Source organism: Rhinolophus sinicus, linkage group LG01, assembly GCF_036562045.2.
Source record: "Rhinolophus sinicus isolate RSC01 linkage group LG01, ASM3656204v1, whole genome shotgun sequence".
Classification (NCBI taxonomy): domain Eukaryota; kingdom Metazoa; phylum Chordata; class Mammalia; order Chiroptera; family Rhinolophidae; genus Rhinolophus; species Rhinolophus sinicus.
Window position 1 is genome coordinate 66,817,827 of NC_133751.1, and position 16,162 is coordinate 66,833,988.

The 16,162-nt window shown below is 39.5% G+C and overlaps 1 protein-coding gene across 2 annotated transcripts in view; it reads right to left on the reverse strand.

Annotated features, from left to right (window-relative positions):
* Nucleotides 1-16,162, reverse strand: part of GAP43 (growth associated protein 43) — a 95,437-nt gene that overhangs the window by 42,387 nt on the left and 36,888 nt on the right. Inside the window, exon 1 of one of the 2 annotated variants that reach the window (XM_074331579.1) lies at nucleotides 754-772. The exons of the other annotated variant lie outside the window; for it this stretch is intronic. Within the exon in view, the coding sequence (XP_074187680.1) occupies nucleotides 754-756 (3 nt within the window). The 5' untranslated portion in view covers nucleotides 757-772. Of the gene's footprint in view, nucleotides 1-753; nucleotides 773-16,162 lie in introns of those variants that run through there. 2 annotated transcript variants of the gene reach the window in all.

A 16,162-nucleotide genomic window follows, 5' to 3' on the forward strand; every position in this document is an offset into this window, starting at 1 on the left:
ATGTCTCTCCATTGCCAAACTTAAACCAGCTTTCCTATAGATGTACTTTGATAATTCAAATAACATTCACCCTAGGTTTTACATAAACAGTTCTGAAAGGTAATGCTTTCTCAGGGTTTCTGAGTGGGACTCTGTTTAAACTTCACAATTTAAAAAAATATTATGGGAAAGTCTGATTATTTTATCCAAGATTTCAGGTCTGGTTGTGAAATCAACAGATCTGGGACAAAGAGTACGGTAGAGGTTTAGACAACAAATTCTATCAGGGTTTTATGCAACATGCAAATGAATTTGAGGGCTTTGAGGGTTTTGTTCAGAACGCGACAACTCAGAATGCTGGTCACAAAATGATGTCCAATTCCCCCGTGTGTGGTCCAACACCAGTAATCAACATACCAGACCTTCAAAATCTGAAGACAGAAAATGGCCATTATTCTTGAGTTTAAAAAAAGAGTGGAAAACACCATTTCCACCTTTGAAAGAGCAGCATATATTTACCAAACCTCAATTTCTTATTCCCAAAGCAATTTAAGCCTAAAATTAGTTCTATATTATTGTCGATAGAGCCATCCTAGTACTGAAAGCAAGAGATTAGAATACAAAATTTTTACCATTTGGTTGCAATATTTAAAATATTTACAACATGCCATAAATAATATTTTTCCACAGGGAAATTAAATCAGAAGATAGGTATCGTTATGGAAAGAAACATATAGGCAAGTACATAAAATTCCGTATCACTCCATTGCTCACCATGGTTCCCCAATGTGGTTACTGATAGTCTCCATTCATTCCTTCCTTCAACTTTGGAGCACATAACTTTTCTTCACTTTTGTGAACAATGTTCTAAATAATGGGGAAATACAACAGTGAACAATGCAGCAACTTTCCTTCAAAAGACCAATAATAAAAGAGTGCTTATCAGGTAACAGGTCCTGTGCTTGGCCCCAATCTTAACCTTGGCCTGACCTTCGCCTTTGTTCCAGTTTAGGAGGTAAGCCACAGCAGGCCAACACAATGGTATGCTTTCCACCTGTCATACCAGCTCTGCCCCACTGACCTAGATCCAGCTCTTCATGATGCAGGCCTGTCTGACATAATTTGGACAAGCAAATGAGCCTGCTGTTATGTAGGTCCATCAACATGCTAGTGGATATACAAAGGCATTTTTGAAAATACACTACATGTGAGAATAAAAGCAGGACTGACAATTTTCCAATAACATTCAAGAAAAGTTTTCCTCTTCCTCAGTTAACTGTGCATGTCTCCATACAAAGAAAGGAGTGGGTGAAAAGCACTTTGCAGAGGCTCTGCCTGCTCCCTCTTCCCAGCGCCATGTTGCCTCACTGCTGAGTTCTCTGATGCACCCCCACCTTCCCGCTGTCCTGCTGCTCTGGATGGTTCCTACTGGGACACACACAGCACAATCTGGGGCATAGGAGCAGCTGTCCCTGCCAGGAGCTCTCTGCTCAGAGATGGAAGCATAACCCTGTTAAATTAACAGTTGTGAATGGAGCATGGAGCCAAGATACGGTTAATTTATTTTACTCTATCTTGAGTTTTCTGAATGAGGCACCATCTTATGTGACAGGACATCTGCACTTGGGTGTTGACGCCAAGTGGTTCTTTAATACAAAGACTGCTCCTTGGGAAATAGATAAACCAATTATTTCAAAGTGGGCAGGTGTGCAGAAAAGACCCTCTGGTGACTCAAGAAAGCTATAAATTCAGACCCGCCTCTTATAAGAACATAAAGCAAAAATGCTGATGAAATTCTTAACAAGCTGGAAAACATAAACAGAAGGAAGCTGAGAATCTGCATAAAATAAAGAAACTTTATATGGATCAAGGAAGAGTTCCTCTCAATTCTCCCCTCACTGCCTCAATTTCTCAGATGATCTGCCACTTTACCTTTCCAAATTATCAGGACTTAAGCTTCTGTACATAGCATCTACGCTAAAACTACTATTTAAAAAGGCTCAGACTAGACTTGGGTGCCAAAATCGTGGGACCAGGCTTACCTGAACAATTCAAGCGTTTAAAGGATACAAAAGAGGAAGGGGTGGGCAGGAAGGGAGAAAATTTTGAAAGGGCAGAGTCAGGAGTGAGAGGAGAAGATGATTCTGTAAGAGCTAGGTACCCAGACGGGCGGATACACCCAGAGAAGTGATCAAAGTACTCCTTGGGCTTCTAGCTCATCTTGGAGGAATGGCTGGATCACTTACCATCATTAGAGATTTAGGGAAACTGGATTCTAGAAATTGGTTGGAAAAAGACAACTATTACACATTTTTCAGATAGAGGGACAGAGAGAGAAGGTGAAGGGAAGGGAGGAAAAAGGAAGGGAGGGGAGGGGAGAGAGGAAGGGATGAGAAAGGAGGGGGGAGGGTAAGGGAGAGAAGAAAGTAGCCTATGAGGCCAGACTTAAGTGGTTGAACAGATGCATCCAGGCACAAAAATATTTAAGTACAAACTGGATCTTAAGCCAGACAGTGCCAGATTGTGTGTGTGTGTGTGTGTGTGTGTGTGTGTGTGTGTGTCTTTTGTACCTCTAATTGATTCTATTAATATGTTTCAAACTATTGGTTATTTTCTGGCATAAATACTTTCGCAGTACTAGAAGTAATTGGACTGAAAGTGTATTTTTTTGAGAGACGAGACGAGAAGGAAGACATTTCCCAAGACTGGCTTCCACACTGCTAACCCCAAGATGTCAGGCCACATAGACTTTTTCCCAGCTAGAACTAGAAGACCTTACCTAAGACAAAAGGATTTCTGAATCCAGGGAAACCAGAGCATTCAATATATTCAGCACAACCCTTTCAGTTTCTAAAAGAAAAAACTGTGGGGGCCCAGAAAAGTGACTTGCCAAAATTCATAGAGTGAATGAGTGAGTAAGAGGCTCAACTTGTATTTGAACTCAGATCCTCTCCCCTCCCACCACATCCGAAGTCCAATTTTATTACATCAATGACCGGAAGCCCTTGGACTTTCTTGTAGTAGACAATCCATAAAGTATCCTGTCAACATTCTCATTCATCTATTCATGTAAATATACTGAGTGTCTCTGCTAAGCCTTCCAGTGAGCATGGATATGACATCTACCCACACAGGACACACAGGATTTTTTTTAATATGCCTTTTGAAAATAACCTGTTAAAATAGTATTTTAACAATCAGTAACTTACCAGGAATTCACAGTAGACACCTGATCTTATAACCATCCTGTAGAATAAGGCACATAGACTAAATATGTGAGTTATCTAAGGAGGAGGTCCATAAAAAGTAGATTCTGATATTTAGTGGCTAAAAGGTCAGTTCATAAGTTTCATTAAAATAGATTTATTTTTTAAACTTAGCCTTGCCACTGACAAGCTTTGTGCTGAGCTCTAATGTTTTCTGAGGGAATTTCAAATCTTTCATTTTTACATGGGATTGTTGCTGTCTGTGAATTCACTGGAGGACATTCCAGTGCAGAGAATTGTATGTAGGAAGAGTATCATTACAAGTTGCAATAACTTTCTTAGGAATCTTCATTGCTGTAGCTTAGTATTTTTACTGACCAATGTATTTGGGAGCTCTGTAATTTATGAAATCTGAAAGGAAGCCAAGGGACTATATGAAATCTTCACTTTTCAACCAAGGCTAAAATCTTGGATGACTACTCATTAGTTTGAAGAAGATGAAGGGTATCATTACATTAACTTGTCGAGATCTAGTCAAATTTCTAAATCCATTAGATGAAAGAGCTATAATTTTCATCAGTATTTAAGAATCACAGATAAGAAAGCCAAAACTAAGAAGTAGTTATTCAATACCCAACATTGTTGCTCTGGTGAATAGTTTTCTTTCCCTCTGAGGGAAGGAGGAGTGGACAACTTAGGATTCATTCTAAGATGTCTAAACATTGGCATTTTTTATGTTAGAAAAGAATTTTGGGCAAAAATCCATGAACGCCTGACTTTTAGAACTAAAATAACATCATCCACTCAACTGGGACACCTCACTTCATTTAACATTTTCCAATTATCATAGGAATACCTCAACCTTCTGAGCACAGAAAAACTTAGCCCCGTATCTACTTCTGCCAGTTATAAATATCACCATTATAACTCTTCACATTTTCTCTTAAGCAGGATTGGATTTTAAATGTTTTAAAAATCATTGATGTACACCAATTCCTCTTTCCGAGACTATCTTTAGTAAACCAAAAGATTTCAATTTGATTGAACAAAAGATATTTCTGAGAAGCAAAATCGAAAGGCCAGAGATGTCCTAAGCAAAGTTTTCTATAACATACCACAGTTTTCATGGCTATCACAATTTTATGCAGCCCATAAAGGAAGCAGAATAAAGGGTTTGTGGATATGTATGAAATCAGTCAAATATCTACTTATGACTCACTGCTTTTTATTAATAATGTATTGAGGTGACATTCACATCAGAAAATTTCACTCTATTTTTAAGCATAGTTGATAGTACATACTTTAGAGAAAATGTCCCATTATTAAAGTTTACAGTGGAGCTTCTGTGCTTCCTTTGAATCTAGTCCAAGATCAGACATCCAGTGAAATGCCCCTTATCGAGGAGAGAAAGGAGGATGGGCCAACCTCCTCCAGTTCTGTAGATGAATTGTTTTCATGTTTCTGGGCAGTTGTAGGAAAGAAGCTTTCCTACATTTAAAAGATGAATGTGCACTGCTGGAATACATGGGGTTCCAGGGATACTCCGTCTGGTTTAAAGCTCTAACTACAATGTGAGGGGGTGGGGAACAGGGTGAGGGCAGAAGCAATGAAACTGTTGTGCTTTTGCCAAGAATTGTCATCACTTTTTTAAACTCTGATTTTCAGTCCAGGGAAAAGGCCTTTTTTGGTTCCTAGGCAGGTGGGAGCACAAATATATGACTAAGCAATTCTCTAGGGGAATGTCAGCCATTAGGAGTGATCTTGCAAATCCTGGCAGAATGGTAGTAACGGAAGTCGGTTTCCTCCTTCAGTTGAAGGGTACAACATATTGCTGCAGCTCCAGAGCTTCCAGTGGGAAATAAATGCTCACTGATTGGCTTACTATGTAAGAGAACCAAGCACCCTATATTGAAAATTGAAATAGTATCATTAGCTTTTTAAATAATAGCTAGTGATCAAGATATAGGTCTTTAGTTCACATTCATATATTTATTTAACATATACAGACCACTTGCTTCTAAAAGAATACGAAGTGGCATATTCAACACACTATAAAGTACTATTGGAAAACTCATTTTCCATTAAAAAGAGTTAGGTTTTATTTTATTTTGTATATTTGTAACACTCTTTGTCCCACAAGACAGAGAAGAGACAAAGAGTATATTATAATTGGCACCTTCTAACAGACAAAAGTCAGCATAGGAAAGACCCTGTCTGTTTTATTCACAACTGAATCTCCAGTTTCTAGAATGGTGTCTGGCACACAGTAGATGCTCATTAATATTTCTTGAACGAATCCAAATTTAACCACCTCAATTAGTGTCACTTTAGAAAGATGATGATAGGCAAAGAAGTCTGGGATTCCGTTTTGTCAACTTTTATTAAAATCCTTTATTTCCCAGTGATGGACTTCAAGAGCATCCAACTAAGACAAGTATATGTTTCCCCAACACCTAACTGAGTAACTGACTTCATATGGTGAGGTTGAACACAAAAACGAATTATGAAAATAAATGAGCAGGGGTCAGACAAGGAGAGAAGCCATAAAACTATAGAAACGAAATTATGATAATAGTAATTGTAAAAGCATGTAGAAATGTCAATAAATCTAAAATAAAAACAACTGACTTATAGTCATCTTATCTATGGACTGGCTACAGTCATATCAATCAAATTATTTTTAAAATATATATTTCTATTTCTCTATTTGTAAAACAGGTGAAAATATTCATGGGATTATAGGAGTTGCTCCTCTTCCCTGTATTAATACTTAATCTGTAAAATGAGCCCCAGGGCATAAAGTTGTAGGCTGGGCTGACTAGTTTCTTCATTATTTAAGGAAGGAAGTCCCCTTCCTCAAACTGGGGTTGGGAGGAGCCCAAGGTTCAGATGAGACACATACTTACGCTGGTCCATCTGTCAGGGCACATGATGGATAGAATAATGTGACTAAACTCTTTCAGAAAACCTCTGGGTATGGCAGACATAGGTATAAGTCACCTGACTGAATCAAGGTCAAATTCACTGATGCCCAAGCAAATACCGGCTGAGAGTCAGCTCTGGGAGAAAGCGGCTCCACTCTTGAGCGGTGGGAGCTGATCCTCTGGTGAGCATTGCCTGTTCATTACATCTACAAGTGTTTCCTACCTTTACTAGTATTCACTACCTCTACAGTGTTCATTACCTTTACAAGCCACATGTTCAAAGAAAAAAAAAGGTGGGCAAGATGAGGGAGACACTAAATCCTGCCCTTGGAGAGGTCTCTGTGCCTATAGTGGTGACTGAGCTGGGAACTTCCCATAAGGCTGCTGAAAACGCTGAAAACACACACCAAGACATGAGAGGGACCATGAAGATTCTTCTGCTAACAACTGGAGAAAAAGGAAGAGCCACAGGCAGCCAGTACATCTGGGAAAAGATGGAAAAGCAGTCTACCAGCAGACAGCCCCTTGTATCACCATGGCAGGGGAATTCCTTTCAGTTACGTGTTCACAAAAGCAAACCACAGTCTGAGCTTCTGGAGAAGGTGCCCAGAGCCAACCAGCAGGAGAAAAAGCCAGAGTCCAGGGAACCAAGCAGAAAACTGTCTCCTTCCTTCCTTCCTTCCTTCCTTCCTTCCTTCCTTCCTTCCTTCCTTCCTTTCTGCCTGCCTTCCTGCCTTCCCTCCCTCCCTCCCTCCTGTCTTTCTTCCCTCCCTCCCTCCCTTCCTTCCTGTCACCACAAATTGTCTCTTGTTGGACACAAAGAAATAAAGGACACAATAAGTATTTAAATTACTATATTCTTCCTACTATGCTGAATAGTGATTAGTAATTTATTTTTAATATTCAACCACTTTCATAAATTACATTCTAAGTCGGTAGTACTTGGTACATTTTGTTCAATGAATAAATGATTGAAAAAAACCTTCTTTATCTACTTTAATATGTGCCCTTCTCCAAGTATTGTCACCCTTGGCCTACTTACCTTATTTTTCCTTCTGCACGCTTACAATCACTTGACATATATTTTTATTTCATTATTAACTGAGTCTTCCTTTGGAATATAAACTTTCTGAGAGCAGGACCTTGTCACTTTTCTACAATACTCAAAGCCTTGGTAGCTGAAATACTGTTGGCACAGAGTTGATGCTCCAAAAATATTGATTTGTAGTTAAGTGACTACGTGTCACGCTATGTTAGTGATCAGGGAGCATGTAAATGGGCAGCACCCAGCGCACTGGCTGGGTGTCCTTGCTTTGCGCTGAGAAACTAATGCTTGGGGTCTGCATCAAGCCACTCTCCAGCAGTCACATTCCTCCATCCTCTTACATTTATGCATGGACAGCATATAGTTAGTATGTCAATTCAAACCTCATCATAACCATGGTAGGAACACATCACTGTGCCTGTTTTATGACTGAGATAATTAAGGAAGCATAAAGGGGCCCAGTTTATCCAGCTTCTAAATGACAGCGCCCTTCTCAATCCCACTCCTCATCCAGTGCTTTTTAATATAGAATATAGGAAGCCAATACTCCCTGGTGTATAAGAGCATGGGCTGTAGAGTTAGAGGTGTGGAGGTCTGAATCTCTGCTCTGCCACTTAATTACCATCTCTTGAACTTAGGCAAGTCAGCCTCAGTTTCCTTATCTATAAAATGGGGGGAATATCAGGGCTATCTCATTGTGTTGTTGTAAAAATTAAATGAGTTAATGTATATAAAGTTCTTAGCATAGTCCCTGACATATTGTAATCGCTCAAAAAAGGGTAGCTCTAGTATTTTTCTCATCAGAATCATTGCCATTATCAATATCATCTCAGAGTAATTTCTATATTACCATTAGACTAAGGGAAGACATGTTAATAAGATAAATATCAAAGGAGGTTTGGCTGTGAGACCTTATTTATCTTTATGATTGCTGGTATCCCCACCCTGGGAGGGGAGAGTCCAGTTCCTTAACTCTATATAGTACTACTGAGCTATCTGTCCTCAGAGATAAGCAGAAAACTGTCAAAAATGTGCTATAATACTCATTCTGGTTCTTTCCTATCCTTGGGAAGGGGGCAGATCTGTTTACACTGTCCCCAATAAATCACAATCCCACTACTCTACCACCTAACACACAATAATTCTTTTATCCATCCCTAAACCTCCACATGGTCCAGGATCTTGTTGATGGAAATCCACTTAAATTAGAAGTCTATTCATTCTCAAAATATATGCCTTTTGCCTGACAATGCTCATCCCACAAAAAAATCTCATTTAGCTACTATTTCATATATCCATCTCACTGATCTAGCTGTATCCTGTACACACCCAGTAAAACAACTGTGCAGATTCTGAGACCTACTCTATTTACTCGTGTCTGATAAAAGCTGTGAATGCAACTGCCAGATACTTCGTGGGGGCTTAGCTTAGGAGCATCTGTTCCTGAGGAGAGAGGGGCATCGTGATTTGGGATTTCCAACATAATTTGGGATGTACCTCCACTAGATAGTTAGTAAAGCTCTTCTGAATGCCATTGTACTTCATATCTCATGAGAGTACATAATATGTCATCAGAGTGTATGTCATTATAAAGCCTAGCTGAATGGAAAAGAATTTGGAACACCATTTGCTAAATAAAATACAAAAAAAACACAGTAGTTTGAATTTTTAAACTACAGGTTATGAAGTACTTTCAACTTTACAAAATTGTTCCTCAAGGAATTACAATAAAATAGGCTAAATAAGTGTGCTATCCCCCTTACAAAATAAAGAAACAGATTGGTGGAAAGACCCACAAATGGTAGAATAGGTCTTAAACCTAGGCCTCCAGTCTCCTACATTTTAAGAAACCAAACAGAGAATTCTGTCTAAGAATTCAACACTAAACACTCAGAAAGTATTACTAAGCAGGAAGTAGTCCTAACATCAGCACTAAGACTATTTGAAGGACTTTTTGATTAACAGAATTTCAGATCTTATGACGGGGTCGGCTCCAGAATCTCTATGTAGGAGGGGCTATGGTCAGGAACATACTTGGAGGGGGAGCTAGGTGATTTTTCTTGAAACTGCGCTTGCACAGCAAACACACTGCTTTTTATAATATGCTTATTTATAGAAGGTGGTTGGTGGGATGATTTTACAGACACTGGTATCTATCAACACTCATTCACACATGCCTTAATGGTCCACGTCAATCACAAGGTAAGTGAGTGCCCATTACAACAGTACTTGAGAAATCTAAAACAAGTGCAAGTATAGTTTCTCTCTGATTTTTGAAGATATGTTGTTGTATTCTTCTGCATGTGGCAAGAACAACTGAATTTTTTTGTTGGGGAGGATGGGTGTCACGTAAAGGACATACAGTTTGAAGACAAATAGACTCCTACAGAGGGTGCAAAAAAATGTATACACATTTTAAGAAAGGAAAATACTATTAAAATTATAATACTTAATATGTACTGATAACCAAAGATGAATACAAGTCATGTGTATACACTTTTTTGGCACCCTCGGTATTTTAACTAGATTTCTACCCTGAGCTGCTAAACAGTTTAAGGGCAAATACACAAGACTAGAAAACTCTGGAAATAATAATTGAGTCTAAATTTGCTTATGATGTTATTACCCTTGTCATTCTTCCTTTCTTGCTGCTCCCTTTGTTTTTCACATCCATTTCTCTCTTGGTCATCAGTCACTGGCAGTCACTGATTACATGTTCCCTGGCATGGCTTTGGGGTCAAATGATTTGAGTTCAAATCCTGGCTCAGCCACTGTTTAAATGTATGACCTGGGGCAAACTACTTAATTTCTTTAGAGTTCAGTTTCTTCATCCCTCACTGGGATACTTATACCTATTGTGCAGAATTTTCTTGAAAACAAATAGTATTGGTAAAGTGCCTTGTACTTAAGAACTCGATAAATAATTGCTTGGAAGAAGACAATATAAATGAAGTGAAAATTGCTACTTTCTTTCTGGAGACTAGGGATTAGGTGCCTCATTTGATAAATATTTTATGTCCCCCCCCTTTTTTTAAACTTTTATTTAGGTGTGTTTTTCCAGGATCCATCAGCTTCAAGTCAAGTAGTTGTTTCAATCTAGTTGTGGAGGGCGCAGCTCACAGTGGCCCATGTGGGGATCGAACCAGCAACCTTGTTGTTAAGCGCACTGGGCTCTAACCAACTGAGCTAACCAATCGCCCCTATTTTTTTCTGATAGCTCATAGAGGAATTTTTTTCAGGGCTATGCACATTTCATAAAATAAATGCACCCCTCCCCCAAAATATCCTTTAAAGGTTAAGACTATAAAATCCTTCTATAAGGACCTTCAGATCCTTATAGAATACGATAATTAATAATACATTGAAAAATTATATAGTACTATGCACCAAGTACTTCTCTAAGCACTTTATCATGATATATATATATATATATATATATATATATATATATACACAAAAATATATTATATATATTAAGTAATTTAATTCTAACAAGGCTATGCAGTGTACTATTATTTTACAGCTGAAGGGATGGAGGCACACAGACATTAAGTACTTTGCTCCAAGTCACACACAGCTAGTAAGGGGCAGAGCTGGATTTGAACTCAAAATACTTGTACAGGTTGCACATGAGGTAAAATCACCCTAGGAAAACAGGGATGCTCTACACTTGCAGGTTTTCTCTCAAGGCTCCCAGACAAGGTGAAAAGTGGAATCGAGGGTGGGAGAGTCCAGAGCAGGACTTTGTGGTGGTCAGTGCCTGTCCATGCTGGGCTAGCTCTGAATGTCTAAAGAACCAGGCTTCCAATCTGTCACTGCCATTGCATCTTCTCCTTTCCAAATCACTGTACGATAGAAAAGCACAAATAACATTTCAAAGCTAGGGGTGAGGTATCATAACCTCATCACCCAGGTGACGCTGTGACTCATTTTCCTTGTGAAGATTTTGACAGGGCAGATTCACACTTGAGACATTGACAACAGCCCAGAGATCAAGTTTCCCATTAATTCTGAAAGCAGGAGAGAGAAAATATCAGAGAGCATAGAAAGCAACACTGGAGGAAATGGGAGGTATGGGGCCTCAGGCCAGGAATTACGGCTATTTAATTAAACGAGAAAAGCAGATGAATAAATTAGAGTCACCCTTATGCATTCTTATCAGAAGGAAGGGGTTGAGCAGGTGGTAAAGAGCAGGTTTCTGTGATTTAGTCCCGAGTCTGAGAATTTAAATCCAACCAGAGTTCCTGAATTAAACATCGCCTTTTCCTTGAAACAACTATTCCTGTTCTTTTCCTGACAATTGCGGCAGATAGAGAGATCCGTCTAGAACTATTCCATGGGCATCAGTCATACTTCTTGTTCTGATTATATTCTCCAAAAATGTCATATTATTTATGCCACCTAGCTGGCTGGAGGAATTTAGTGACGGTGTTCAGCATGACACAAAGAACCAGCACACCTCCCACATTATGGTTCTACAGGGAGAAACACTGCACCCTTTGGAGCCATCAAAGAGTGAGAATTACCTCTTATCTGTTTTTAAACAAGGCAGGCAAATTCTACAATTTCTGAATTAGTCCATATGAACCTACTGTCCAGGGATTTAAAATAACCTGATCTTTGAGTCAGAATAATTCAGCTGAATTGGGTAAAAATTTAAAAATATACTAAGTCTGATTCTGAGATCTTGAGGTCAATAAAAATTACTTTTCTTCTTGATGCATAGACAACTATGAGATGTGCCACAACTCTCCCATAAGCGATGTTACATGACCCAAAGTGTCACACAGAGAGCCAAGCCTGCCCAGCACGGTGACACGGCAAAAAATGAAAATCTTTACAGATGTGTCCTATCATGGAGTTTTGGAGATTGTCCTGGGCTGGAGAGTTCCAGGAAGGTAGGATGACACAATCACTCTTGCCAGAATTCTGATTCATTCATCAGAAGTCATTGATTCCCCATATTCCTGTGTCAGCTCAGGACTAGACCCAGGACTAGGAATAGAAGATTCCACAGGCAATCCAATGACCATCTTTCCTTGTGGTTGAGGCAATGCAACAAACAGCTCCAGGCTAAAATAATGCCCTAGTTTTAAAAGTCATATCAAAGTCCAGTGAGCTTAACAAAATAAAACTGCACGGCCTTGTGGGTGTACATCAGTCCAGCTCTGCCATGTTATATTAGGTTGGTGCAAAAATAATCGCGGGTTTTGCAATTATTTTTAACCTTTTAAACCACACTTACTTTTGTGCCAACCTAATAGAAGCACTCAGAAACATACCACAGGTTTAAAACACTATGGAGAATCAAGGTAATAATGGGAGTGGCTGGCAGTAATAGTAGAGGGGGTATGAAGGGAAAACCTAGACAAACATTCTCCTTTTGCCAAAAATCTGAAATTCTACCTTGGAATATTATTCCCTCCTTTTGTGGTTTAAAACAGACACTGAAAGCTAATACTATAGATGTTTTCTTGGTCTGTCTTCTACTCTATGTTATACATTTTATCAGATTGAGCTAATATAGAATTAGGGTTTTATAATATGCCCACTCCCACCCACCCCAACCCCATCCCCTTAAAAAACTTTAAATATTCCCACTGCTTATCAAGCTAAGAAGATACGCATTTTAGCATTTGAGAAATTCATGGGATGGACCCAGTCTGCCCTTCCCACTTCTCTTGTGAGCACACCCCTTCCTTTAGCCAAATAAATCCACATCCTGTTCACCGAACATGCTCCCTACTTCATGAGTTCTCTGACTTCTCTTCCAGCGTGGCCCCTCGCAAACATTTCTCTTTCCTATGGGTCTGCTGAAACCCCACATACCCTTCACAACTCATCCCAATTCTCACCTCCTTGGTTGGAGAGTTTTCTTGCATCACCCTAAATGGGCAGTCCAGGGGTCAGCAAACATTTTCTACAAAGGGCCAGACAATAAATATTTTGGTTTTCTAAGCCATATATATGGTCTCTGTTACAACTACTCAACGCTGTCATTGTAGTATGAAATAAGCTATAGATGCTACATAAATGAATGAGCATGGTTGTCTTCCATAAACTTTATTTATGAACGCTAAATTTGAATTTCATATAATTTTAAAGTATCACAAAATACCATTACTCTTGATTTTCTGTCAACCACTTTATAATGTAAAAACCATTCTTAGCCTACAGGCTGTAGATTGTCAATATCTGGGGCAGGGGATACCTTTATGTTAAAATCCCACTGCATCCTTGGTTGTTTTTTGTTTGTTTGTTTGGTTGGTTTGGTTTGCATTATAGTAGTTCGTGTACTTATTCCCCAAACTCTCCATTACTCTGCAAATTCTTTGAGGACAAGAATATTCTTATTAATAATAGAGTCTGTGATATTATGATTTATACGACCATGTTTCCCTAAAAATAAGACCTAGCCAGACAATCATCTCTAATGCATCTTTTGGAGCAAAAATTAATATAAGACCCAGTCTTATTTTATTATAATATAAGACTGGGTCTTATAATATAATACATAATATAATACCGAGTCTTATATTAATTTTTGCTCCAAGAGACGCATTAGAGCTGATTGTCCGGCTAGGTCTTATTTTCAGGGAAACACGGTAAGAATATATACTTGGATTTTTGTCCCCATTTCTATCACAGAGATCCTAAAACCCTTGGAATTTCCTGTGATGAGAGCCATAAAGGTATGTTCTGTTATGTTAACGGGGTAACTTTTGGACCTCACCTAAGGATGTGGGGGGGCTCTTTGCCAGGAGAACTAACCCAGTTCTTAGAGGGTTGGAAATTTCAGTTTCACTTCTGACTTCTTGGGAGGGGAGAGGGGCTGGAGGTTGAATCAAAATATCAATGGCTGATGATTTCATCAATCATTTCTATGTAATGAAGCCTCCATAGAAATTGAAAAGGATAGGGTTTGGAGATCTTCCAGGTTTGTGAACACATGTAGGTGCAGGCAGAGGGGCAGGTTCAGAGAAGTCATGGAAATTCCTCACCTTTTCCCATATCTTCCCTATGCAACTCTTCCATCTGACTGTTCCTGAGTTATATGTATAAATATAAAATAAACCAATAATCTAGTGAGTGAACAGGTTTCCCGAGTTGTGTGAGCTGCTCTAGCAAGCTAACTGAACCCAAGGAGGGGGTTGTGGGAACCTCTGATTCATAGCTAGTCAGTCAGAAGTATAGGTAACAACCTGGACTTGCCATAGCATCCTGAGTTGGAGGGCACCATGAAAACCTCCAATTTGCAGCTCATCATCAGAAGCAAAGGTTAACAACCTGGGCTTGTAACTGTCATCTTAAGTGGAGGGTAGTCTTATGGGACTGAGCCCTTTACTGATGAATCCGATGCCATGTTCGAGTACATAGTGTCAGCACTGAGTTGAATGGTAGGACACCAAGCTGCTATCTGGAGAATTGTTGTTAGTGCGGGAAACCCCTCCCTCCACACTGGAATTGAATTCAAGATCCTTTTAGAGGATAATATGTATTAATCACTTTGTGCCAGGCATTGATCTAAATGTTTTGCATGGTGTGGGTGTTCAGAACAAGCCACCCCAAGAGGTGCTCCTGTAATATGCAGATTGTTTTGAGCTAAAGGCAATTTTAGCCTCAGGTTAGAGAGAAACTTCTGCTTCCTCCTTTAACTATCTAGAATAACTCGAATTAGTGACTTTGCCCCTGATAACAGATTATCAGTGATAAACGTGACCCACTTATATGTCAGGGCAAACTTTTATTTACTCAATTTACTAAACATCTGCTCTTCTTATCATCCTGTAATGACTCTTTGAAGCCCCCAAGGTGCATTGCCTCATCCCTAGCTCAGAATGTCATGTATACCCATGTTCCCTTTCTATCTCTGAACCTCTCCTGCATGTGGGGTCTCTGATTCTCTCATGTGTGTGGGATTCCCATACATATATATGCATTAAATTTGGTTATTTTCTCTTGCTAATTTATCTCTTGTCTATTTGATTATTAGACCAGCCAGAAGAACCTTGATGATAAAGTTTGTTCCTCCCCCACAATGGAAAACCTTATAACAAATGTATAGTAGGTGTTATTAGAATGTATGAGGTAGGTATTATTATTTTTACACATGAGAAAACTAATACTTGGAGAGGTTCCATATTTAATAAGTGTAGAGCTAGGATTTGACAATTTAGGTAGTCTGACTACAGCACACACCCTCTCTACCAGTTTCACATAGTAAGACCTCAATAAATGCCTGGTGAATGTGTATTATAGTTGGATTAAATTCTGTTTCTTCCCTGAGAACAGCTTCTAATAAGAAAGAGGAACCTCTGAGGCAGGCAAGCTTCGGAGAATGAAGAAATGGTCGTCCCTGAAGATTTTCCGCTGTAGAAGGTCCTCTGCCCTGTTATCACTTAGCTAATTGCTGAACTCAGATGCTGCACAAAGGCACTCGGACCTGAATCTACTCGTAGGTATTACGTGCAGCTTGAGAAACACAGGACAGAAGTGAGTGGTGGGAAATGCACAAAGAGACTTGCTGAGCCCCAGATGAAAGGCCACGCCTATGAGCTAGCAGCATGCCAGCTGCACTCCCAGAAGGAGAGAAATAAGCTGCAGCTGGGAGGACACTTGTGTGAGAGAGAAAAAAAAGACTTTTTTTTTTTTTTTTTTTTTTTTTACCATCAGAGTTGAGTAAGTTGCTTATGTGAGAAAGGATTTGTGGAATCAAGTGAGATGGTGCTATCTCACTAGACAAAAGATCACACCCTCCGGCTCAAGATACCTGTCTCTGGGGACTATTTCTAACAGTCTCAGGTCTGGGTGAGGATAAAGCAGTGAAAGTCATCTGGATTAGCTGAGGGAGCACAGTGACCTTGTAACAGGGAAAACAAGGGGGCGGGTGGGGGGGCTCTAAATCCCCAGGGCTGTGTTATCTGTGGGAAAGGAAAGGCAAAAGGGAAGGCAAAAGGGAAGGCAAAAGGGAAGGCAAAAGGGAAGGCAAAAGGGAAGGCAAAAGGGAA